Genomic DNA, 26,342 nt, shown 5'->3' with positions numbered 1-26,342 from the left:
TTGAATGGGTTCTTCATTCTCGTTGCTAAATTGTGGTGACTCAGATTCTGAAGAATTATCACCATTTTGTGAAGGAGTTTCTGAAATATTATTTTTATTTTCTGTTAGAACATTTATTTTTAAATTTCCTTGGATTCTTTTTGTTATTTCATCAATAAAGGAGGCAGAAGTGTCAATTGGTGTCAAGCCCTCTTGCAGGTGAAATGGATTTTTTATTTTTGTAGACTTTTCTGGGTTTTTGTTTAATATTTTTGATGTTTGTCCTAAAAGTATTGGTCTTAGTTTTCTATTATCGCTTATTATTATTATTATTTCGAAGTATTGGCCCAATTGATTAAGATAGGTATTTGTATAATTATTTTGTTCTATTATGTGAGATAAGTCTTTTTGAGTACTTTGATTTTCTTTTTGAAATTGAGCTTCCGATTTTAGGGGGGTCGCAATAGATCCCATAATCTTTATAGATCTGAATGGAGGAAACATTGATTCTATTTTTTCGTTTTTTAAGGTTTCCCAAGTTTGTATCTTTTGTTTTATCATGTTTATAGAAAGTTTATTATTTTGAGTTTTTAGCCATAAAAATAGGGGAATATGAGTTTGTTTATTATGCATTTCTTCAAACCATTTCTCTTTAATTATTTTTTATTCTGATTTTTGAAAAGTTTCTAAAAAACCATTTGCTCAGAGGATCTTTTATTATTTGGTCTTTTAATAACTCTTTATTTATTATGAAATTGTCCTTTATAGTTATCGTATTTATTTGTCTGGGAGGACTTCCAAAATCTGATTCTGTTGGGTTGTAATCAGGTTCTACAGGTTCTTTTTGTTTGGTATATATTGGGTATGAGATATGAGTAGGAACGGTATTATATGTTTTATTTGTAACCTGATCAAAAGATTTGCGTGAAGAGCTGGTAGATGGTCTAGAAATCATATAGTTCTTTTGACAAATATTTTCAAAGTTTATTTCTATAGATCCATCAGGGTGTTCTGTTATGCTTTCTATTTGGTCTTCTTCTTTAGGGGTTGGCTCTTGTGCTTCTTCGATTTTCCAAAAACTGTTTAGATCTATACTGTCCCATTGTATCTGTTTTGGTGTTATTACCGTGTTTCTAAAATTTGTTAGAAACAAAGTTGTTAATCCTTTTGTCTGGCTTTGATAGGCAACATTTGGTACTATTTATATATTTTACTATCTGTGGTACTATTTGTTAGACAATCCAAATCACCATAGAGTTGTGCTGCCTTTTATGTTGAAAATGCAGCAGAATTAGAAAGAGGAGCTCCTAGACTCGTAATAAACTATAAACCCCTTAACAAAGTATTGCAATCTATAAGATATCCGGTACCAAATAAACAAGATCTTATTGACCGCTTAATAGAAACAAATATCTTTTCAAAATTTAACTTGAAATCAGGATTCTGGCAAATACAAATAAAAAATGAAGATAGATACAAAACGGCATTCACTGTTCCTTTTGGACATTATGAATGGAATGTCATGCCCTTTGGGTTAAAAAACGCTCCAGCGAATTTCAAAATATGATGAACGATATATTTGCAAAATATTCAAGATTCATATTAGTCTATATAGATGATATACTAATATTTTCTAAAAATATAGACTCTCATTGGAAACATCTATATATATTTAAAAAGACAATCATACAAAATGGTTTAGTACTCTCTCAAAGAAAAATCAATCTCTTCCAAACAAAAATCCAGTTCTTAGGATTTTCATTAGAAAATAAAACCTATACTCCTGTAAATCGTGTCATCTAATTTGCTGACAAATTTCCTGACAAAATAACAGATAAAAAACAATTACAGAGGTTTCTAGGATGCCTCAATTATGTTCTTAACTTCATTAAAAATCTAAAACCAGAACGCAAAATTTTTTTTGACTTTCTTAAAAATCCGAAGAAAAATGGTCCAAAAAAGATTTGGACTACAGATCATACTCTTGCAGTTCAAAAGATAAAACAAACTGTTAAGGTACTGCCTTGTCTACATATTCATAATCCTATTCTACCAAAAATAATACAAACAGATGCATCCGAAACAGGATATGGAGGAATATTGCTACAAAAAACGCAAAAAGAAGAACAAAGTAAGGTATAGTACTGGAATTTGGAATCCCTGTCAACAAAATTACTCTACAATAAAAAAGGAAATATTAGCCATTGTTCTAACTATTTTGAAATTTCAAAGTGACATATTAAATCAAAAGTTTTTGTTAAAAATTGATTGTAAATCTGCTAAAGAAGTTTTAGAAAAAGATGTAAAAAATCTTGCTTCAAAACAAATTTTCGCCAGATGGCAAGCTTTACTTTCGATTTTTGAATTTGACATTAAATTTATCCCTAGGTCTCAAAACTGCCTTCCTGATTTTTTAACCAGAGAATTCCTTAAAAAACCACAACAATGAGCACTTCCAAAAGTCATCAAAAAACCAAAGGAAAAGACAAGATACCCATTGAAATCTCTCCTTCTAAATTCTCTCCAATACCAAATGTTGCCTATCAAAGCCAGACAAAAGGATTAACAACTTTGTTTCTAACAAATTTTAGAAACACGGTAATAACACCAAAACAGATACAATGGGACAATATAGATCTAAACAGTTCTTGGAAAATCGAAGAAGCACAAGAGCCAACCCCTAAAGAAGAAGACCAAATAGAAAGCATAACAGAACACCCTGATGGATCTATAGAGATAAACTTTGAAAATATTTGTCAAAAGAACTATATGATTTCTAGACCATCTACCAGCTCTTCACGCAAATCTTTTGATCAGATTACAAATAAAACATATAATACCGTTCCTACTCATATCTCATACCCAATATATACCAAACAAAAAGAACCTGTAGAACCTGATTACAACCCAACAGAATCAGATTTTGGAAGTCCTCCCAGACAAATAAATACGATAACTATAAAGGACAATTTCATAATAAATAAAGAGTTATTAAAAGACCAAATTATATCTTTATACAATAGAATTTAATACTTTATAACATAATTATAAAATAGTTTTATAAAAAGGTTCTTATATATTTCTTTTTACAATACTATCAAATTTAATATACTACTTGTTTTAATTTGTTTATTTCATTTAAGATGAAAAAAATGAATCTCTTTCATTTCCGTAACACTAATTAAAAAATAATAACAAAATTAAAATTTAGTAAATTAATTATTTTTAATAATTATTTTTACGAAAATAATAAGTTAAAAAGTAATAGAAATAATAATAAATATTACAATGATAAAAATGCAAAATATTACTTTCATATGTTTATCGTGATTTTTTTTATCAAACAATAATTCAAAATGTAATCTCATAAAAATAATAAATCATTTTCTCATAATTAATAATACTATCAATTTAATGTAATAATTAATTAATTTATTAATTAACCTCTTATTCTACAAAATCATGTAGTAAATCATTAAAATTTGAGTCTAATATTATATATAACGGAAAAAGTATAATTTAAAAAATCATTTCACAACTTATAAGTTTTGAAACTAAATGTTCTAATTCTTTTGTAAATAATCAAGTAAAAATTTTTATGTTAAGATTTATTCCCACAATAGGTGTTAAATAAGTAAAATCACATTATATTATTTCTAAAATATGTAAATAATGATTTTAAAATATGTATTGTCATGATATTGAATAATAACAAATAAGTTCAATATATAATATTTAATTTTTTTATTATCAAATTTAAATAATAAAATTATCAAATGATTTCACAAAAATCCTTAAACACGTTAATCGACTTAAAATATAAATTATTAATAAATTATAAAATCTTTTTATTTAAAAAAAAAATATTATCTTAAATCCTTAATCTAAATTATCATAGATTTTGAATAAAGTTTGAAGTGTGTGTGACATCATTTTTTTTAAAAACAAAGTGTGTGCATAAAAAAATTAAGTGGGTGTGTGCTGTCAGCAATATACATCACAATTTTATTCTTGAAGTTTGTTACATAACAAACGAATCATAGGACCTATAGTGCTTTAACAAACTTTCTTTATAAGTTACTATTCAACTAACTTTGAGTTGGACCAAGGACTCACATCTTTTAAAGAATCAAATTGATTTTGTTGCTATGTAAAATGTGTGGTCCCATTTTTGTTTAAAGTGACTAAAGTTTTCAACCTTAAGATTTGTTGAATCCAGGATAAGGCTATACTCACCAATTCAGTAAGATTTTTAAAATTGCTAAAGGTATTTGACCTCACTACATGGCATCCGAGAACATGATCCAATGCCACATGCTGGTGGCAGATGAAATTCTAAAAAATTTTAAAAGAAAATTTAAAAAATAAAATAAAATATTTTAAAATTGATTTTCATTTTGAACTTTGATTTTAAATTTAAGATTTCATCGCTACCAATTTTCAAAACTTTTGATCTAAACTAAAAAATTGAATTTTATTCTTAGATCCAAATTTTTTCATCAAATCTAAAAAGGCCATGGTATTGAATTATTGATGAGATGACCACGTTAGCTTAGTGACACTTTAATTTTCACAATCATTGTCTATGAAATAATTAAAAAGTCAAAATTTAATTCAAATTAATTATTTTGACTAACTATTTTTACATAAATGATAAATAAACAAACAATATGAATTATAATAAATAGTGTATTAGAAATAAACGTGAAAATATTTACTTCTATAATTTCATCATAATTTTTTTTTTTAAACTTTATAATAACTCAAGAATCAATTCCATAAAAATGATAAATCATTCTCTTATAAATAATAATGCTAACAATTCATTTTGACACTTAAGTAACCTTTTTTATTATTATTATTTAATAAGAAGACTTTTGATTAATATACTATTTTTGTTGTTGAATAATATAATTTTAAGAAAATATATCATATCATATAATTTATCTTATCTTATGAAAAAATTACTCTTAAAATTAGATTTATGAAAACATGAACCAATAGACCACTATTTATAAAATATGAACTTTTTAAGACGCTAATTTTAAAATATTAGTCACGAGAGACCTTTTTAAAACTTATATGAAAATATCCAAAATACCATCTTTAATTAAAATACCTAAATTATTATTCAAAATTCATAAATATATTCCTAGTATACTAAAAGACGTCTTCTTCTCCATTGAAATCAAAATAGCGATAACGAAAATAACTTCATTTCATACTATTTGAAATTGACTACTTATGAAAATTTCAAATATGTATGTATTCTCATTATTTACTGACTATTCTTTCTTATTAAAATCTAGGCACATCTTTCTTAATTATTAGTTATGGTAGTTTTTGCATTATTGTAAAAAGTACAATTTGTGTGGTTATACAAACCTAAGTATGTGTGATGAGATGATCCTTATCAAAACTTCTTACTTTATATTGTGAGGCCCAACATATTTGTATATATGTGTGTAACAAGATCATTTCTCATTGATATTTGTTGAACACTTGGTGAATTATTCGAAGTGATTTGTTATAACTACCAGTAAAGATGTCCATTCATGAAAAAATATGCATAATCAAACCTGCAACACTTTAAATTAGTGAAGTGGATAACTAATTTTGAAACCTCGTTGTTTCAAAATCCAAGACTTCATCTTTCTCATAAACTCTATCAACATTAATCATTGAAAATCAACAAAATCATTTTTTTCATATGTTTATAAACAAATTCTCAAACAAAAAATCCTCAAACCCACTTCTTATTGTTGTATGGTACTATGGTTCTATTCAACTTGGTGTCCGAAATAGACACATATTTGGGCAAGAGATGGGGTACGAGCAAGATCAGTGAAGAGAAGAGATTACCAAAGACCAAGAGGAAAACAAGGAAAAAAGCTCATGTTGACAAATAACGAACATTGTTCACTATTTTGACAAAACTGATTTCAGAAGGGTACTTTTTGTATTTTTTCTTTGTAATTTTTGTAACAAACTCCTCTATAAATAGGAGAGTTGTGAAGTTTTTCAAGGAGGTTCGTTTTTGTGTTCGTTCTCTAAAAAGTGAGAAAGTGAGAGAGTTTTTGGAGCAAAACTTTCAATGAGGGTTCATTTTTATGTTTTTATCCAGAAAGTGAGAGAAAGAGATTTTGGAGCAAAACTCTGTCACATTGCAACAAAGACCTATTGTACTTGGATCTTTCTATAGGATTTATGAACATCTTCTATATGTAAGTAGTTAATTTATTTAAATTTGGTAATTCACCCATTTTCTCTGTAATTTAATTGATGTCAAGCCTTAAAACTTCATTTTCTTCTCTTTATCTTATTTTCTATGCAAAACTCAATATAGACACAACCACCTTACTACTTGAGATGATGGGTCTTGATCCATCATCCTTGTGGTGGGAACAAGAGAAAAAGCACTCAAGATTGAACTCCCTCATTTTCTCCTTATTTCTTTTTTTTTTCTTTCATTACTTATTACTAGTAGTGTTACTTTTTGGTTAGTTAAAAGAAGTAATATCTTGAAAAAGATGAGTTCAAAATCAAGAGCTACCCCAATCATTCATGTGGCGGAGAGCCCTCACAGCCTAGGCACAACGCCGCAATTATCAGGGGCATGCTCTATCATTGAGCTAATAGCTCATGGTGCGGGTCCCCATTGGGGGCTTGCAATGCCAAAAGCAAAAGAAACTCTATCCCTCTCTTTCCTTTTTTGCACCCCCATGTAACTACACGGAAGGGACATGAGAACATAAAAAGGGGATCTTATCAACTTGTTTCAATCTAGGATAATAAGCTCATGAGCTTGGTCTTACTTCACTATCGAGAAGCAAAAGAAGACTTCTATCTCCAAGCTTAGCTCAGACATAGCTCACTTCTTTTTGGGTGTGAAGTAACCTCACTATTTTGGGGATTAGAAGGATTGATAGGAAGAACCCTAGGAGGGAAAACATGACCACCCACATATATTTTATTTCTACTTGTCTTGTATGTGTGGTTTGTGGGGGAATTGCATGTATTCGAGGGATTTGCGTAAGATATGGTGTACTAAGAGGCTAGTTACCTCGCACCTGCTAGTCGGCCCACAAGTCCACAAACCCCGCATAAAAAAAAAAAAAAAGAAAAAAAAACTAAACAATATTATCTTTAAGAAATAACACACGATGTAAGACTTGTCCAAAAGCAAGACCTCATTCTCAATCCATAAACCACACACCCCATATAGAAGAACAAACCACTCAACGCAGTCTCTCTCCTCTTCTATAGATAAAACCCCAATTTGAACGGATCAAATTTGATGTTTGAAAAGAATAAAACTTACATAATAATATCTCTTAAACATAAAAAATACGATAACAACACGAAATCTTCCCCACATGTTCAACTATTAATCAAGGACCTTTTTAAATACTATTGTGTCATTCTTTTTCAACTCGATGAACTTCAAAATAGATCAAGGAATATGTGATTTTGTTATTTGTATTAATTTTAATGAATCATTTTACCATGATGGTGGTTCACATATGACAGGTGAGATTTATTTTGGCCCAAAATTAAATCCACGTGTCATATCATGGTGGGAATCACGTTTCGTTCGCAAGTGCTGATAATATGACAGACTTTGGTGGATGGACTTAACGCACATTGACATGGAAGCACATAACTTATTAAAAAATAAAAAGAGAAATTCTCTATCCTGCCCGTTTTCTATTCACATATTTATTTTTTTAGATTTCAAATCTTAAAAAGACTCATTGGACCCACATTGATCATCACATTGACAATCCAACAATACAAACATCTAAATTTCATGAAATATTCATATTAACAAAAAAAAATTTCAAGCTTGATCCATGATGTATTAAACGGATGGCCACCGAGCACTTATATTTAAAAATAAAATTCAACGGTGAAAAATAATTCTTTTTTTTTAAAGTTCATATAAATTTATCCTCTACAACCCCATTTCTTAGGATCACGATTTTGAATGTCACAAGGTGATGAGAAATTTAGATCTGAAAATTTCTTTTTTCGTCGTGGTAGAAGCATGGTTTTTAAACTCGTCCGAGACCGAGACGTATCGCCCGATTTAACTCGGTATCAGAGCTGAACGAGACCAACTCACAAAGTGATTTTTTTGACCGAGTTTTACAACTCATGTACAAATTTTCGAGTTATCTCGTGAGACGTCTCAAACGTATCGGAAAACTCGTCCGAGATGACTCGGTATTGGAGCTGAACGAGACGAGACGCGATACCGAGTTTAAAAACCATGGGTAGAAGGGAGAAATTCTTTTTTTTTCTCTTTCTTTTTTATTTTTATTTTAATAAGTTATCTGCTTCCACGTCAGCGTATGTAAAGTCCGTCAGCCAAAATTCCGTCGTATTATCAGGACTCTTCGTTCGCTAACATGCGCACCATACCTGCCGCGCACTCTAGTAAATACCGGTCATCGAAGAAATTCTTAGGGTCCATCTTTCAAATCCAATTGTTGACCTTTCAAATCGAACACTGATTCTGCAACTCAAGACCTTGACAGCTGAAACTCGAAATTCACGTTAAATTCAACTTCACTGTTCATCTAACCCAAATATTCCCAAATCATCTCACCGATCCCTCAAAATCTCCATTAAAAACCATATTTTTTTTATTTCAAATTTCTCCAAATAATTTAAGAACAGAGAAATTGATCTTCCTGGTTGAAACCCATTTATTTCCTCCAAATTCAAAAGAAAACCCTAAGATCTCAAACCCAGTTAAAATCATCCCTGACTTGTTGGGAACCAGTCCCATAAATACCTGCAAAACCTGAACTTTTCGGCAGATCCGTTCAAATATTCAATTTTTCCTCTACATTAGATCTGAATTGTGAAGAAAACCATGTCGTTCGAAGAAGAGGAAGCATTTGAGCACACTCTTCTGGTTGTTCGTGAAGTTTCGGTCTACAAAATCCCTCCTCGAAGCACAAGTGGTGGATACAAATGTGGTGAGTGGCTACAATCTGACAAAATCTGGTCCGGTCGTCTTCGAGTAGTTTCGCGTAAAGATCGATGTGAGATCCTCCTCGAAGATCCTAATTCGGGGGATCTTTTTGCGGCCTGTTTCGTTCTTCCTGGACAGAGAGAGAATTCGGTTGAAACTGTTCTTGATTCTTCTCGATACTTTGTTTTGAAGATTGAGGATGGTAGTGGTAAGCATGCATTTATTGGGTTGGGATTTACGGAGAGGAATGAGGCGTTCGATTTCAATGTCGCGTTGTCAGATCATGAGAAGCATGTGAAGAGAGAGCACGAGGAGGGGGGTGAGGCTAGTGATGATGGTCATATAGATATTCATCCTGCAGTGAATCACAGATTGAAGGTATAATGAAAATTGATTACAAAATTTCATTTTGAATGTTCTAATTCTTTCCCCTTTCTTAAAAATAAAATAAAGTAATAATAATCATATGGTCTTTCATTTCGCATCCACAATCAAATTGTTATATATTTCGACATTCATATATATATTTCCATGAACACACAAAAATCCCTGATCTTTGAATCTACCATATATATCAAGATCGTACTTTGCGACATTGCGATCAAAGAAAAACCTGTGACTTGTTGTGCAATTTTCCCTTTGATTCTTTGATACTAAACTCACCTTCTCCTATTTACTCTCGTTTGGATCGATCTGAGCTTTCCGTTCTTGATGGATTTCAATCCCAAAAACCCTAGAGAGAGTCTCCACATTTTTGGCTCTTTAATGATTATTGTTAATTGTTAATACCTAATAGGGGAGTTGATCCATTCATATATAGAGAAGAGTAGAGGGTCTATAGTTCCTTACCATCAAGGTTTCCTATCAAAACCTAATGAGGATTCTATCTAAATCCAACAACTTAGTGAGTTTCCTTATTATTGACAACTCTTAATTGAAATCCAACTTGGTTAAAATGTGTAAATCGTGTAGGCTGACCAGGTCACCCATAAAGTGAGTTTACACAGAACCCAACTAAATACGAAGTCTTTAAAGAAAGTCATCTCTAATTATGTGTATATCTTAGTCTTAGTAGAATAATTTTGCTTTTACCGCCGAAATGATATTTTGAGTGCTGGCTTCGACTCTTTGAAAGATATTTTTGTTCCCATCTTTCTAAATAGTTCAACATATTGCTAAAAGGAGCATACTTTAAACGTTTTTGTATATAGCATTAAACTCATTGCCATACCAAGATTCGAATTACATTAGTGATGACCGGATGAAGGAAGAGTTGAAACATATGGAATAGAATGAAGAAATGAGACGAAATCCAGGGGTGGAGCCAAGATTTTCTTGTAGTGGGGGCAAACAATAGTTAATGGTACAGTTGAAGAGCTTGAAGATGAATGGTTTTGGGGAGAAATTCAGAGGTTTTGGACTTCTAGTCCTCCCTTTAATAGAACTTTCACTCATAAAAAAATAAAAAATAAAAAAAATTTAGAGGTTTTTAGTTGGAAGTTGAAGAAAAGGATTTTTAGGTCATTTCCACAAGTCTATGAGAGAAGGCCCAGTCAAGAGCCACTATTATCTTTAAAAAAAAAAATGAGGTGGGGGGGTGTGTGCAAAAATGTGAGGGAGATGAGTGGGTGGGGGAAAATGAGGAGGGAGGTGAGGGAGTGTGGGCAAATGGGGTATGTAATTAGTTGAAACTACAAGAGTATCTCAAAGTTTTGTGGGGGCAATTGCCCCCACTGCCTTCTTACAAGATCTGCCCCCTTGACCAAATCTCTATGTCCGCAATAATGAATGAGAAAGAGCATCACATGCACCACTTGATTTGCATGGACAAGATGCATGTAAACTATTTTTTTTTTTTTTGGATAGATAAACCACATTTTGCTAAGAAGAATGGTGGTTGAGTGACCACAAGACAAGACCTTGACTCGATAAACTGACCCACCTGAAAGGAAGATCCTCAAAGGAGACTCCTTTAAACACATCACACCATAAAAATAGTAGACCTAATTACCTAATATACTAATACACACCTAATGCAAGGTGCAAATCAAGTCAATAGTCACAGGTTCCAATGAAAATTTTGTAATTATTTAGGCTTTAACTTATTAGGATCTAGGTTTATTTTTCATCATTTTGAATTATTTTAGATTAGTTATTTTTAGTTTTGAGTTGTCTTTGGGTTATTTTAAGAGTTTAATTAGAATTTACGTACTATTCACGTCATTTTTATTTAGGTTTTATTTTGAGGTTCACAACTTGTCGTATTGTGTCATTTGGAAAGTTATTTAGTTACCCATCCAATGAGCCCAAGATTTCACAATTCCGATGAGTTTTGAGAGAGTTATGATCAAAATACCGACGGGGTATCAGTTTTACATGGGATTGACTTCTCAAGGTAAAAAATGTCAAATTTTTATGTAATTTTAATTAGATCATGATTTGAGTTATTATAATATTAGGATTTGAGCTATTAGAGCATCTAATAACTCATGATTCAAATTTTTACTTAGATTTAAGTTAAAATTTGAATAAAAGCTTCATTTGATATAAAGCATTCCATTGGCAAACTAAAAGAGTCAGGCTAGCCTTAGAGCATCAACATTGTACTCAAAGTTTGAAATTTGAGTAAAAACGTGAAAGTGGATCTCCGGCACTTGAACCAAACCCATATCAAATTGAAGGAGAACGAAACTTAGACCCAAGTCAAGGAAGACTTTGATTTTTTACTCAAATTCCAACGGTCATATTTTACTTAAGAAAAATACTTTTCTTACTTAGTAAGATTAAGGGTAATCGGGCCCAGATGGACTACCACATTGGTAATCCAACACATCCTTCTAGATTTCATGGAAAAACTCAGATTAAAAAAAATAAAAATAAATAATAATCTGTTTTGGACTTCATCCAAGGTATTGAAAACGGATGGCTACCAAACTCCCAAATTTAAAATTAAAATTCAACGTTGAAAATTAACTTTTTTTTTTCGAGTTCCTAAAATTTTATCCTTTACAGCTCTGTGGCATTGGATCATGTTTTAGGATGAAATCTTACTAAGTTAGTAATGCTTGCCTGACTCTTTTAGTTGGCCACTAGAGTGCTTCATATCAAATGAAGTTCTTACTCAAATTTGAGTCATGGTTGGAGATACCAATGTAGTAAGATTTCAAATATTATTAAGGGTCTTAAGCTTACATTGTAGCATCCTAAAACACGATCCAATGCAGCAGAGCTGTAGAGGACAAAATTTTAGGAACTCTGGAAAAAAATCAGAAAAAAAAGTTAATTTTCACCATTGAATATTAATTTTAAATTTTGGAGTTCGGTAGCCGTCCATTTTCAACATATTGGATGAAGTCCAAAATAAATAGTTTTTTTGGAATCTAAGTTTTTCCATGAAATTGAGAAGGCTTTGGTGTTGGATTGCTAATGCGGTGATTCATCTGGGCCCTATGACCCTTAGTAAGATTTAAAATCCTACTAAGTTAGAAAGAAAAGTATTTTTCTTAAGTAGAATATAACCGTTGAAATTTGTGTAAAAACTCAAAAGTCTCCCTTGATTTGGTTTGAATTTGGTTCTCTTTCAATTTGATATAGGTTTGGTTTAAGGACTAGAATGTCACTTTTCACGTTTTTACTCAAATTTGAAATTTGAGTACAACATTGAGTAAGGACTGGAGATGTTCTTTAAGGATTATAATTTGAGTTATTGTAAAAGAACTCTTTGCCGTAAATTTTCTTTAATGATGAATGATATGAATAAAGAAAGAGATTTTCTCTAGATTTGGATCATGGTGCGAGACCAAGGTATTATCTATCTTGTTCAGCCTTTCCACCATCCTTTTAAAGTAGAACAACCTTAGAATCAAATATATCTAGATTGTTTTGCATCGACACCTTATGGATAAACTGATCTTTTCCATCAAATAAATAGTTATTTCTTTCCTTCCAAGCATTCCAAGAAATGGCAAAAGGGATCATCTTCCACAAAATCCTTTTCTCAGACACAAAAGCTTTGATCAGCCAACTTTGAAACACAAATTTAACAAACTTGGAACAAAGAATGGAAATGAGACCAAATAGCATTCGTAAAAGAATAAGGGACGAGCAAGTGATTCGTAGATTCACCTCTCGCTCTGCATAAATAATAGACTTTGACCATAGTGAATCCCTCAGCAATGGCATGATCTATTGTTAACACTTTATTCAGGGCCACATACCAAATAAGTTGCACATAAACTTAGAAAAGTGCAGCAAATGGAGTGTTAATACAAATTATGTGACCTAAAGGATTTATGGTCAGTGACTATTTTACTATGCCTTCATGAAGCTTTATTGGACAGTCATCGATGTATGTATTGGTCAATTTTTCTGCTATGTTTCCTTTATGATAAGATGAGTTTTGATTGTTCGAAGGTTTATTCATCATCTTATTGTTGAAGCTAACTTGGTATTTCCATTTGATAGGTGAGCTTAGTCATTGGATGTTTAGTTATGCTATTTACGGAGTCTCTTATATCTGTTATATAATTCCATGGGTAATTAGCTGTCTAGGTTTTTATGGTTACGATGTGTCATGTGTGAATTATTTAATGTGAATACAGAAGATTGATGGGTAATGATTAATGTAGATATTGATTTAATATAACGGATTATTGGACGGTGATTGACATATGCAAAATTTTTATTTTTTATTTTGGATTTTTTTTATTCAATCCCTGGATCTCGTCTGTTGCATGAGTTTTTGTATTTTTTGGTGTCCTGAGTTTTTTTATATATATTTTTTTTGAGTTTTTGATGTCTGTTGTCAAAGTTTTGAGTAAGCACTTCCTGTTGTTTTCTAACTGTACCCTGGTTAGTTCTATGGTCCTTTGACTCTTGATAAAAGCAATTGAAACAAATAATGCTTGAATGCTCTCATGGAGGTAAGCGAAAAGGTATTTAGGTGTTTCGTCACTGTCCCTCCATAACCAGTGTCGTTTTCTCATTCTGTTATCTTGATTGACTTTTCATCTATGAATACTGTTCTAGTATCTTTGTGTTTGCTTTTCCCCATATGTTGAATAAGTATACTTGGTGTGAATAGCATGTCCATCTTCTGGAGCACTTAACTTTCAACCATTTTCAGGTTTTCGCAGTCCAGTATACTCCAACTGTTTAGAATAAAACAATCTATATAGATGAAACTGCCAAAGAAAGGAGATCGAGTATGCAGATGTTTCTGAGCTATTTTCCAATACAATTTAGATTTTGTGGTTTTTATGCAACTTGCTCCTTTTCCAGTTATGTTACTTCTGGAATATTTGGGATGTTTTCATAGTTATTGATTAGGTTGAATGACACTTGTTTTTAGTTGAGGTTGACTATTTTTGAACATGTTCTTGGACAGGGAACGTTACTCCTACATGTATTCTGGTCCCACTGCCCCACCAATCTTTCAATTCCTCAATCATTAAATGCCTTCATCCTCTGGTCCATATTTTCTCGGAGTTCTTCCTCTCTTAGTTTTAAAGATAATTGTTTAGCACTTAAGTTTGTCAAATAGCTATACTTGAACTTCAATTACAATAATTCAAAAGTTCTTTAAAGAACATGCTGTTCTTGAAAATTTATCATGTTGCTCTGCTGTCACTTAACCTTGGTCAAAATGCACTAGAGCTTAAAAAGGATCAAACTTGGGTTCTACAAACAAGTTTGATAGGGGTTATTGGCATTTTGTAATTTCAAACGTGTAATCAGATATTGATGTAGTTGTAAAAGAGTGAAGTGATTGAGTCCTTTACAACTATTACTATTAACAATATAAATTCATTGTCACGAGCCCAACTTTATGCTAAAGAAATGTTTTGACCCTGGTTTATTCTTTTGTTTTTTAATTAAATCTATAGTTGTTTACCTGGTCTTTGTGTCAATCTGCACAAAACATGTTCTACTATGGTTTGTTATTAAGATTCGGATTTAGATAAACTCTGCTTTTGGTGAACTGAGTTAAGAAGCGAACCCACTTAGGTAAATAGTTGATTTTAATCCATAAAAAAATGATTTCGTACAAAGAACTTTTTGTTTTCTTCTCCTTTTGCCATTTCATTCTCATACCTACGGCACATTAAGACGAATGCTTGTGTCTTGCTTTCTTTTTCAAGTTGGGTTACCGATTGATGTCTGAGATTCTATTAGTCCGTGCCAACTACCAAAAATTACCTGTTGCTGTCCATGCATCCGTATGTGGAGATTGGAAGTGAATTCATTAGGTTCCGTTCCTTATGGGGCTCATCAAAACAAAACATTGGTTTCTTCCTCAGTAGCTCATTTCTCTATGGCAAATACAAATAAAACAATATTAGCATCTTTGTTCTACCTTTTTGGCACATGTTCAATAAATCAGTGGACCCATTAATGTCTTTTGTGCTCTTTAAAGTTTCATCTCATGTCAAAAATACACATGTTTTTTTCCTTTTCCTTTGGCTCAGTCTTAGTGGTTCATTGTTTTGGATTATGTCTCCGCAAAAGTAGTCTAGGGTCATGCATATAAGCATGCCCTAAAATGTACTATTCAAATGGCATGAGATAGCCTCTAATCGCACAATTCTTGAACCGGGAATGACTTTTCTGCTTAAGATTTTTATGTGGATTGGCAGTTCAAATAAACAAAAAATTACTTTTTTTTTTAATGTTTTGCAACATCTATTTTTTGCTCCTACGTACTAGTCAAATGGCATGAGATAGCCTCTAATCGCAAATACTTGAACCGGGAATGACTTTTCTGCTTAAGATTTTTTTGTGGATTGGCAGTTCAAATAGACAAAAACTTACTTTTTGTTTTGTGTTTTGCAACATCTATTTTTCGCTCCTACTTGCTAAGTTTGATAACTAAGTGATAGTCAAAAAAACTGAAGTGGTAGTGGAGACACTAGAGGAAGAATGAAACTATGAGTGTTAAACTTCTTCTAGCTTCAATCTTCATGTTGTTTGGTTACATCTCTCCTTTTGCTCATTACATGGAATGAGTGTCGCTCGTTCTGAAATTTTGATCCCAACGTTCGATTTATCGGGACAATCCCGGGGAATGGATGTTGGGAAGGTTATGTTTCGCTTTCTTGATGTTGGAACGATAGTTTCCGGTATTCTCTGAGTATAACTGGTTATTTTAGTTCTTGGAATCGGGAACTTTTCATATTACATCCACCATATGAAGAGCCTAGTCAACTGATAAAGATCCACTCATTTACCTTTATGCACAATGAATTTCAAGCTGTTAGGTAAAGAAAAATCTTAGTATGCAAGATAAATAAGGATAAAAATTTTCAACAATTCGAGTGTGTGTGGTCTCCAATAAGCTTAATATTTATTTGATATTAAAACTAGAATTTTCAATCTTAAAGTGGGAAAGGACTCACACTTGTTTCCGTCCACACCTTTGCCAAAAGCAACACACTTTACAAAATGAAAATACCAAATCGTTCCATTCGGTATTCTCTCTTTTTTAAGTGGGGTGCATTTTTATAAGGGCGGGGGCAATGAGTGCCACTTGGGGGTGGTGTGTGGAAGGCCATTTTGAGAAGACTCCCTATGTTTCGCAAGAAGGTAAGGATCAGAATTGGTAGAGGCAATAGAGTAAGATTATGGGATGATTGGTAGTGTGACAAAGCCCCTCTCGAAGATCAATTTCCATAGCTCTACGGGATTTCTTTGAAAAAAGACCAAGCCATCTCGTCTTGCCTGGTTAGGGAGGGCGATGTGGTGTCGTGGGCCTTGGAATATCGGAGGAGTTTCAATGATTGAGAGCTCATTGTAGTCTTTTATCGTGCATTGAAGCTTCCCCATCGGATGGTTGTGTTCAGGATCGTTTTGTTTGGGATGGTGTTAGGGATGAGCACTTCTCAGTTCGATCTTTTTACCTTGCGGGTTTGCAGGATGGTTCGGTTTCTTTTCCTCATAGCATGGTTTGGGAAGGCAAAGTGCCCTCCACGGTTTCTGTTTTTACCTGTCTAGCTGCTCTTGGGAGACTTCCAACCTTGGATTAGTTAATTCGGAGGGGTTTCATTTCTCCAAGCTTCTGTTGTATATGTAAGATAGACGTGGAACAACGGATCATATTCTCCTCCATTGTTCAGTGGCAAGGGATGTTTGGGGCCATTTCCTTTTTCTGTTTGGAGTGGTGGGCTGCTTCCCCTCGTCAGTGCGTATGTTGCTTGAGTCTTGGCTTCAATGGGGTGCTTCCTTCAGGAATTCTAAGTGTACCCTTTGGGGGATCCTTCCCTTTATTATTTGTTGGACCATTTGGAAGGAGAGGAACGATTGCCTCTTTGAAGAAAAAGAGTTGTCTACCCATAATTTAAGCATCTCTATTTTGGTCGATGTTTTTTTGGTCTAAAGCTTTCAAGGTGTTTAAAGGAATCTTCTTTGAGGACTTTCTTGTAAGATGAGATAGAGTCTATAATCTTAGCGAGGTGTAGCTCTTGTTCTTTGGGGTGTTGTTTTTTTGTGGAGTGTTTGTCTTCTTGTAACCGTTTCTTGTTTTCTCAATAAAATATATCTTTACCTATCAAAAAAAAAAAAAAAAGAAGGATGGACAAAAAAAGAAACATGCAATGATAACAAAATGAACTGGATTTGTGCTTTTATCTTCTTATCATAGATGACTAGAGAGCTTTTTCTCTAATTACACCACTTTGAGATCCGAGAGAGAGAGAGAGAGAGGTAGTTCTTGCATGGTGTCATTGCTTTTTTGTTATTCAGCATTTTTAAACATTTTAATATTAGGCTAATTGATATTTTATTTAAACTAAGTTAGCACTTCCATTCAATCAAATAATTTTTCTCTTTTAATTTACTTTCCATATACTCTAATATATTAGGCTAAAATGAATCCATTATATGGGTGTATGGGCCAGAGGAACTCATCATTAATCTGCCGGTTTTTTAATGAGAAACTAAGTTGTTTTATCATTCTTTTCTTACTAATTTATTGTTTGGAGTTCTATTTTTGGTACCCTTGCCTTTTTTTCCCTCCCTAAGGAATTGAATTTTTAATGTTTTGGGCTTTAGGAAGGCGAGACCATCCGGATAAATGTCAAGAACAAGCCAGCTAGTGGAGCTGGCATGCTGTCAGCTGCCGGATTGTCAGGAGCTGTTTCTGGCACTGGAAAACCTAAAACTCTAGCCCTTGCACCACCACCACCACCAACTAGTGCGGCTGGAAAAATCAGATCCTCTCTTCCACCCCCTCCAAATGATCCTGCTGTTGCTCGAATGACTTCTGGTGGTATTATCAAGGGTCCCAAGGAAAATGCAGGCCATACGAGTGATCCTTTCTCGGATCTATCTCAAATCGAGGTATGTGTTCTGGTTTGGGTGGTGTGTTTTCATTTGTGTTGAAGGCATACATGCATATCTACATAATGCACTCAAAGAAGAATATATCAGATGTGTATGGTTTTGACTTCTGTATCTTGCTGTTTCCTCTTAAGTTGGTCTCTGATTTTGAAAGAATCACATCCTTCGTGTTTTCACATGATTTCCTTGCCAATATAACTTTTGTGGGTAAACAAATATACGTTATACTTTTTATTATGAACAATTCTTCCCCAATTTGTGCTTAGTTTCAAGTGGCTATACTTGTCTAATATTGTTTATTGCTCTTGCTTGTATGAAGGCCTTATGTAACTTCAGATATCGTAGATTCCTAATTCGCTGTAGAGTTTAGTTTTTTTGCTTCATGTTTACTTTTAGAGGAAATTCTCCATTTTCAACTTCTAATATCACTACTGTTGAAAATCTAGAATATTTCACTTTCACTAATATTGTAGACATCCTAGATGGAGGCCCTTTGTGGCCATTATTTAGTCCTAGCTATCAATCCAAAGCAATCTACACTCTCATGTTACCTTTTAGAATAATTTATTTTTGACTTCTCTTCTTAATTAACCATAATTTATTTGAACTCTCAAAGACACTGGAATAATTATTCATATTTAAAACTTATTCTCACCAAAAACCTTAAACTTCTTCTAAAAAGAAATAAATGAAATCACTAAGGCCCTGTTTGGATAGAAAGTAACGGTGGAAAAAGTACTTTTTAAAAAAGTAGAATGAGTCTCCTTTTGCTTTTTAAAAAGTTAAGATTAAGATTTTTTTACTTTTTGAAAATAGTTTTCTAAAATTAATTGAAACAAACCTTTTTTTTAAAAACTTTTTAACTTTCAAAAGTAAAAAGTTACTTGTTTAAGTGTGTATCTAAATGGGCTCTAAAGATTGCCTAAATAAAAAATAATCCCGATCGAAGTGTGATCGATGAAAAGTTACTTGTTCAATCCTAGAGGCAGCCCAAATCGATTAAGCAGTTGTGATCAATGCATAATGTGGAAATAATGTCCGAGTCATCAGAACAAACTTTTTCCCTGATTGAAGTATATGTACATCCTGAGAGAATGTTATCAACTACAAACTAAATATTGACATGAAAAGCTTCTTTTTTGTGAAGAATCTTATCTTTTGTACACATTTTGTCATCATGATTTGCAGAAAAGCCTCCCTTCTACTGCTGGGTCTGGATTGACAAAGAGCACATCATCAGGATGGGCGGCATTTTAAATTGGAGTGAGCATTTATTGGTTAGATACAAGTGAGATCTTTATTGGCTCTTTGCTTCCTTCAGAAAAATGTCGAAGAAGAAGAGTGAGGCTTCAAATACTCTGATTTTAAAAAAGAAAAATAATAATAATTTTATACTTGTTTTAATTTGAATCTAGAGGCGGCCTTACTATTATACACAATGAAAATGATCGGCATTTATATGTGTTGTTTACTAAAACTTGCTTGTCCTGTTGAGAGAGACAGTTAAACTTACTTCAGAATGTGAAGTGTGTTTGGTAACAAAGTTATTGTTACCAATGGAAGACACCATATCAATTACTTATCCTTTCTGTAAAATAAAAATTACTATTATTATAACTTTATAAGTCTGATTAAATTGGGTTTATCAGATTGAGATCACAATGCTCTTCATCACTCACTTGTGATATAGGTTTATGATCAGACCTACTGATTTAGCAGATGGATTTTCTCCTTTCGACGAATAGTTTGGTTATTTTTGTGATCATGTAGAGGATTTTTGTTTTTCTCAACTCTAAGGTCATGCTTGGCATGCCTGCAAATTGCCATAAATAGAATTTTTTTCCTTGATTGTTTGCAGTCCACCAATTGGAAAATGTCAGAAATATTTTTGTGTGCATACGTGTATTTTCCTTAAGAATTTCTGCAAAACTTTGCCCAATGAGAAAATAGTGCAAAATTTGTGATGCAAACTTTTGTAAATTGGCTTTAGTTTCAGTTCATGGAGAGATTATTTTAAATGAACTTATTTGCATTTAAATGAACTTATATGCATCAAATTCAGAACCAATTATATTGAAATGATCAACATTCCATAACATGTCGACGGATTTCTTTGTAATTGAAACATATAATTTGAGTTTTTTCATACCTTAAACTGATTATGGGGTTGTGTAACTTCATTTTCTTTTAAATTGAAAGAATTTGACCGTTGTTCATCATTTTCTTCCTTATAGAAAGTTGTTTCACACCTCCTTCGTCCATTTCCACCTCGTCTTCTATACTCTAAATCATCTTTGCTTTCTTTTAGATAAAATTTTGTTTGAAGTTCTTGCTACAAAAAATTGTCTTTTTAACTGGATATTTGTTCGTTATCTTGCAATGATACAATGAGTTCATCAATGTTAGTGGTGTTCAAATCCTTCGATTCTTTGATGGTTAGAAGAACAATGTAGTCAAACTTTCAATCCAATGCTCATAATAATTTCTCCATAACATGAGCATCTTCCAATCTTTCTTCATTTCTCTTGGTTTATGGCAACTAACATCCTAGCGTGGTAATCCGATATCAATTTGGATCCATTTATGTGCTCTGATCCAAGTTTCGCTTCTTTAAATAGATTTTTGAAGGGCCTCTCATGCTTTCTTGGAATTAGATTGTGTAATATTTTCGATTGCAGATTCATTTATATCTCAAATAAATGAGAAGAGGGCATTTTTATCGTTTTATCCTACTCTTTGAGTTGTGGCATGTCGTCTTCTCTTGATCACAATAATTTAAGGACTTCACCTGTGAAGTATGGTGTGGCGTGATCTTGCACACTTCCTGGCGGAGGCATGGCCGAGGAGTGGAGGAAGATTTTACTCCTAAGGTCTGTTGTCTCTCTTGCACCCATTTCCTAATTTTTGGGTAAATCCTTGGGGCTTTCTTGTTACGATTTTTTTCGACAGCTTTATTGGTTTTGAACTGAATTTTTTTTGGAGAAACATATTTGTTAGTAACAGCTTCTGCTTCACTTTGCGAGGAGTCTAAAACTAAGTTTTTGATAAGTCTTACTGGGGCTACTTTTGCGCCCGGGCCACTAAAGAAGCCAACATTGAAGAACGTATGGGGATGAAATGACGATTTCAACCCTCATTCTTCTTAACTCATTAATTAAACAACAAAATCAATTCGACCACTCTCTACTACTTCTTCGTCAGTTTCTGTTACAAACAAGATTCTCCTAGATGCAGCTTCCCGGACTTTGAGCTCCTACTTCTCCTAAATACATAATCTTGAAGTAGAAGTTGGAATCTATAACAAACATGCCCTTAGTGTTTTATCGACCTTTTGGTGTCATGATAACAAAATGGTCATATAAGTGATTTAGGTGGATGTCGGATTTCCCCTTTTCTTAATCTCTTACATCACGTTAGCCAAGTTCTTACGAGAATCAGACACAATAGAACAAATAATGCATATTTGGAGTAATAGATAAAATGTAAAAAAAAAAAAAAAGTGGAACATTATGTGCATATGCCACCACGTGTACTGTTTGCATAATAACAAAGATAAATGTAAATGTGGGGCATTTTTAATCTTCCAAATTTTGGTGTCGAATCACTTTACTCCACCATCCTTCATTATAATAGTAAAGATAAACAAATATGTTCGATACCCAATATGAACAATATTTCCTTGAGGCCACCCACGAGGGCACTCCCTCACTTACTTGGTGCATGTGATGTGCAGGTGTCGCACGTGCCCAGGGGGAGGGACCCAGATGTCTTGGCTCTGCCCTAGCTCATCTGGTCCCCCAAGTCCGATGTAAGTTCAGAAATAGAAGCTGAGAGGTGTGCTTGGCTTTAGTTTTGACATGATAAGTGTTGTTCTGTGCCCCCCCCAAAACTATGATTATTCTTTAATAAAAATAACTTTCAGTTGTTGGATTATGTAAAAAAAAATGATCAAAATTTCCTTTATACGCAAAAATGAAGCAAACACTAACTTTTACTATCGTGTGCAATGCTTTGGTGATTTACATAGGAGCATCTCTTTAAAAAAAATAATATAGCTATATCGATGGATGAAAGTAACGCAACATGGAAAAAGAGCTTTTCGACCGTTGGCAACCCTAGTTAAATATTTACCAAATCAGATATATGATAATGGCTGGTTTAGTAATTTCGATAAATATATAACTCTTTTGGTAATTTATCCTAGAAAGCGAAATGAGTATTATACCGCGAATTATCTCAAATCAAATTATCGCTAGACAAAGAAATCGTTAACTCGTTATTGGTTTTGTAACTTTAAAGAGATTGATATGTTAAAGGGATTGTGTAAAGCTATTCGAGTAGCAACATAGTAAAATATTATAACTAGTCACCATAAAACTACTCAAGTAACAATGGTTATTACAACATGCTTTACCGCCAAAGTAAAACACACATGATACCCTAAAAAATGTAGACACATAACTTGATTGTGTCAACTAGAGGAACTAAACAATCACCAAGTTAGAGTAGTTATATAATTAAGACCACTCCTTATGTAAGTTACAAGTACCATGACGAATGAGTCTTTATTATCATCAAAGCAACATGTACTTTTATTACCATAAATACTAAAATCGAAGGCACAAGTCACACTTAACTCTAAATCTCATATTGTTTTTTTATTACTCTGTAATTTTCATCAAGTATTAACTTGATTATTAGAGGTTCTTTGATTGGCATCACACTAATGTTTTTTCAAGTAAAAACGAACGAAGAAGACAATCCAAAAAATGAAGGTTCATCGGAGATAAAGATCAGAGAGTCACATTACTTGTAGTATAGATCTCGAAGAGTAAGAGAATTGAAAAATCCGCTACAAACCATAGCGTTGGGGCTTTGAATCCCTCCTCTCCCACAACCAATCTAAAAGAAAATGACTTATCCTTTACTTCTAGGGATAAGAGGGATAAGAAAATCCTGACTAGGATAGCAAATCTATAGATTGCCAATTTAATCAATTAGAGCCCTATTAGTAATCAACCGTTTAATTCACGAAAAATTTCTCAAATTTTTGGTATTTTTTAATGAAAGTTTTATTCTTAAATTAATTGCATGATTCGGCAAAATTCATTTTTTCGTTTGAAATCGAAATTAAACGTGTTTTTTAAAATTAAAGTATCATTAGGTTGGAAAATACGATACATTTTAGTTACCTAAAGAGTCAACCACTTCAAGTTCTAGCTAGAATCCCTCTCTCTCTCTCTCTCTCTCTCTCTATACACACATAGAAGTAGAGTCCAGACAAGTTTTACTACGTTATTAAAATTTCAAAATCTTATAAGGTTTGTTGAGCTCACCTCGTGGCATCCAAATACATGATCCAATGCCGCAAGGTTGTAGAGGACAACATTCTATGAACATTTTTAACAATATTGAAAATAAAGTTAATTTTCACAGTTGAATTTTAATTTAAAATTTGGGAATTTGGTAGTTGTTTTTCAAAACCTTGGAACAAGCCCAAACTTAATTGTTTTTTTTTCCTACCTAAGTTTTCCTATGAAATATAGAGGACTATAGTGTTAGATTGCTAATGTGGTAATCCATTTGAGTTGAATGACCTTTAGTAAGACTTGAAATCTTATCAAGTTAGTAAGGAAAGTGTTTTGAACAAAGATATTGTAGTGGATCATCACCTATTTTTCTTTGTCTTTGATTTTTATTGAGAGATAATCTAATTTTTTTCTCCTTAATGAGACATTGCCCAAAGTGGAGATTTTAAATTTTGGTCACACTACTAATTCTCACTGTTAGGGAAGCACTTCACTTACCTAAGAAACACTGAGAAAACAATGTATAGGAACTTAATTATATTACTAATTTTTTTTTATTATAGAACATATAATACACGAATAAAGTATATATCACATATTTATTATTTTATGCATATTTGACCGGATTTTTGAAACCCAAAATCAAATAGAATTAAAAATTTTCAGGTATCGAATTTTTGCCGTATTTCGAATTGCTAACAAAGGTTAGACCTTGATTCCAACAATTCTTTATTTATTTATTTTCTAAATAAGTGTTTTCAAGTCTAATCTATATATATATATATATATATATATATATATATATATATATATATATATATATATATATATATATATATATATATTAGGATCCGTATATGCATAAAGCTACTCATAAAGCTACAATGTATTTTGTCTTATATAGACAAAAATGTTTGGAATGGGCTGATTTTTTGTGAGGATGATCTCTATGGTGAGGAGATCATTTTTGCCAAAAATCAGCCCATTATGAGACTTCTAGCCCCATGTTTACAAGTTGAAAAATTTAGACCGTCCAATTTTTGTAAATCACTTTTGATGGGGTTAGAAGTTTTGGAATGGAATGATTTTTTTGCAATGATGATCCCTTCACCATAGAGATCATCCTCACAAAAAATCAGCCCATTCCGAATCTTTTTAACCATATTAGACAAAAACGTTGTAGCTTTATGAGTAGTTTTATGAGTCTGCGGAACCCCATCTCATATATATATGGGTCCCGTTCGGCGCCATTCCATAAATCAGTCGTTTTAACAAACGTTTGCAAGCCGTTAGATAAGATGCATTCGGACGGCACAGATTGAATAGGGAGCCGTTTTGCGTTTAACTTAAAAATATATCATTATTTACACCGCCATCCTTAAACTTAAGGATATTTAGTGTTACCTCCCTAAACACTTAAAACCCAAAAAGAAAATGAACAGAGAGAGAGAGACTTCTCTCTTCTCCTTCACCTTCACCTTCACCTTCTCCTTGCTTGAATGTGCGACCCTCTCTCTCTCTTGTCTCCTTCTCCAATTTGAGAAACATAATTGGAGCACAAACCATTGATCTTGAGATGAGAAATTGGAGTCGGTTGAACAATGCCGTTATGATCTTCGACAAGAATCATCCTCTCATTTTCAAATTTATAGAGGATTTTGCACTGACCTTCAATGGAAATAAATGGGGTCACAATGGGCCTTATTTGGTTTCAAGAGTTGTTTCGAGGGTGAGGGGAAGACCCGGATTTAATTTCATGGTGTTGCTGCCATCAGCATTTTATCCGATCGATTGGAGTAGGATTTAGAGCCTCTTTCATGGACCAAGGGATAAGGTTCATTCGAAATGGATGACGGGGAAGCTCGGGCAAATTCGTAGGGAAAGTTTTGCTGTTCATCTGTGGAACCAACAAAGTAGAATGCTGAAGATCGAAAATGGGAGCATTATTAGTCGTATAATGTTGGATTCTTGTATTTTCTGCAATTTTTTGGTTTCAGCTTTGTAAAGAATCTTGTTCGTTGCTCTCGGGTATCAATCTTGAAGAGAGATCAGGGAGAAGGAGATGAGAGAGAGAGAGAGAGAGAGAGAGAGAGAGTAGGGAGAAGGTTAAGGAGAAGAGATGACTCTGTCTCTGTTCGTTTTCTCTTAGGTTTTAAGTATTTAGGGAGGTAGAAGTAAATGCCCCTAAGTTTAAGGACGACGGTGTAAATAACATATACGTTTTTAAGTTAAACGCAAAACGGCTCCCCATTCAATCTGTGCCGTCTGAATGCATCTTATCTAACGGCTTGCAAACGTTTGTTAAAACGACTGATTTATGGACTGGCGCCGAACGGGACCCTATATATATGGGTCCCGTTCGGCGCCACTCCATAAATCAGTCGTTTTAACAAACGTTTGCAAGCCGTTAGATAAGATGCATTCGGATGGCACAGATTGAATGGGGAGCCGTTTTGCGTTTAACTTAAAAATATATCATTATTTACACCGCCATCCTTAAACTTAAGGATATTTAGTGTTACCTCCCTAAACACTTAAAACCCAAAAAGAAAATGAACAGAGAGAGAGAGACTTCTCTCTTCTCCTTCACCTTCACCTTCTCCCTGCTTGAACGTGCGACCCTCTCTCTCTCTCTCGTCTCCTTCTCCAATTTGAGAAACATAATTGGAGCACAAACCATTGATCTTGAGACGAGAAATTGGAGTCGGTTGAACAATGTCGTTATGATCTTCGACAAG

General features: G+C 33.1%; 1 protein-coding gene across 1 annotated transcript; it reads left to right on the top strand.

The window, feature by feature from the left end:
• The first annotated feature begins 8,384 nt into the window (after positions 1-8,384).
• On the top strand, positions 8,385-19,957 carry LOC147382969 (uncharacterized protein At1g03900-like). Its single transcript, XM_086427729.1, has 3 exons — positions 8,385-9,340; positions 18,008-18,295; positions 19,484-19,957. Exons 1-3 carry the CDS (start codon positions 8,861-8,863, stop codon positions 19,550-19,552), a joined length of 837 nt encoding a protein of 278 aa, XP_086283855.1. The 5' UTR covers positions 8,385-8,860; the 3' UTR covers positions 19,553-19,957.
• Positions 19,958-26,342: the final 6,385 nt, after the last annotated feature.

Source organism: Akebia trifoliata, chromosome 16 (assembly GCF_017979445.1).
Source record: "Akebia trifoliata isolate Shusen 1 chromosome 16, ASM1797944v1, whole genome shotgun sequence".
NCBI lineage: Eukaryota > Viridiplantae > Streptophyta > Magnoliopsida > Ranunculales > Lardizabalaceae > Akebia > Akebia trifoliata.
Note: the sequence above shows the minus strand (reverse complement) of the source record. Positions and strands in the feature narration are given on the sequence as shown.

What these genes read in the sequence shown, in the direction of transcription:
- LOC147382969 (XM_086427729.1), top strand. Translation starts at nt 8,861, where the DNA reads ATGTCGTTCGAAGAAGAGGAAGCATTTGAGCACACTCTTCTGGTTGTT. An exon ending in CAGTGAATCACAGATTGAAG is followed by an intron (nt 9,341 to 18,007) that starts GTATAATGAAAA and finishes TTTGGGCTTTAG; the next exon opens with GAAGGCGAGACCATCCGGAT. An exon ending in CGGATCTATCTCAAATCGAG is followed by an intron (nt 18,296 to 19,483) that starts GTATGTGTTCTG and finishes CATGATTTGCAG; the next exon opens with AAAAGCCTCCCTTCTACTGC.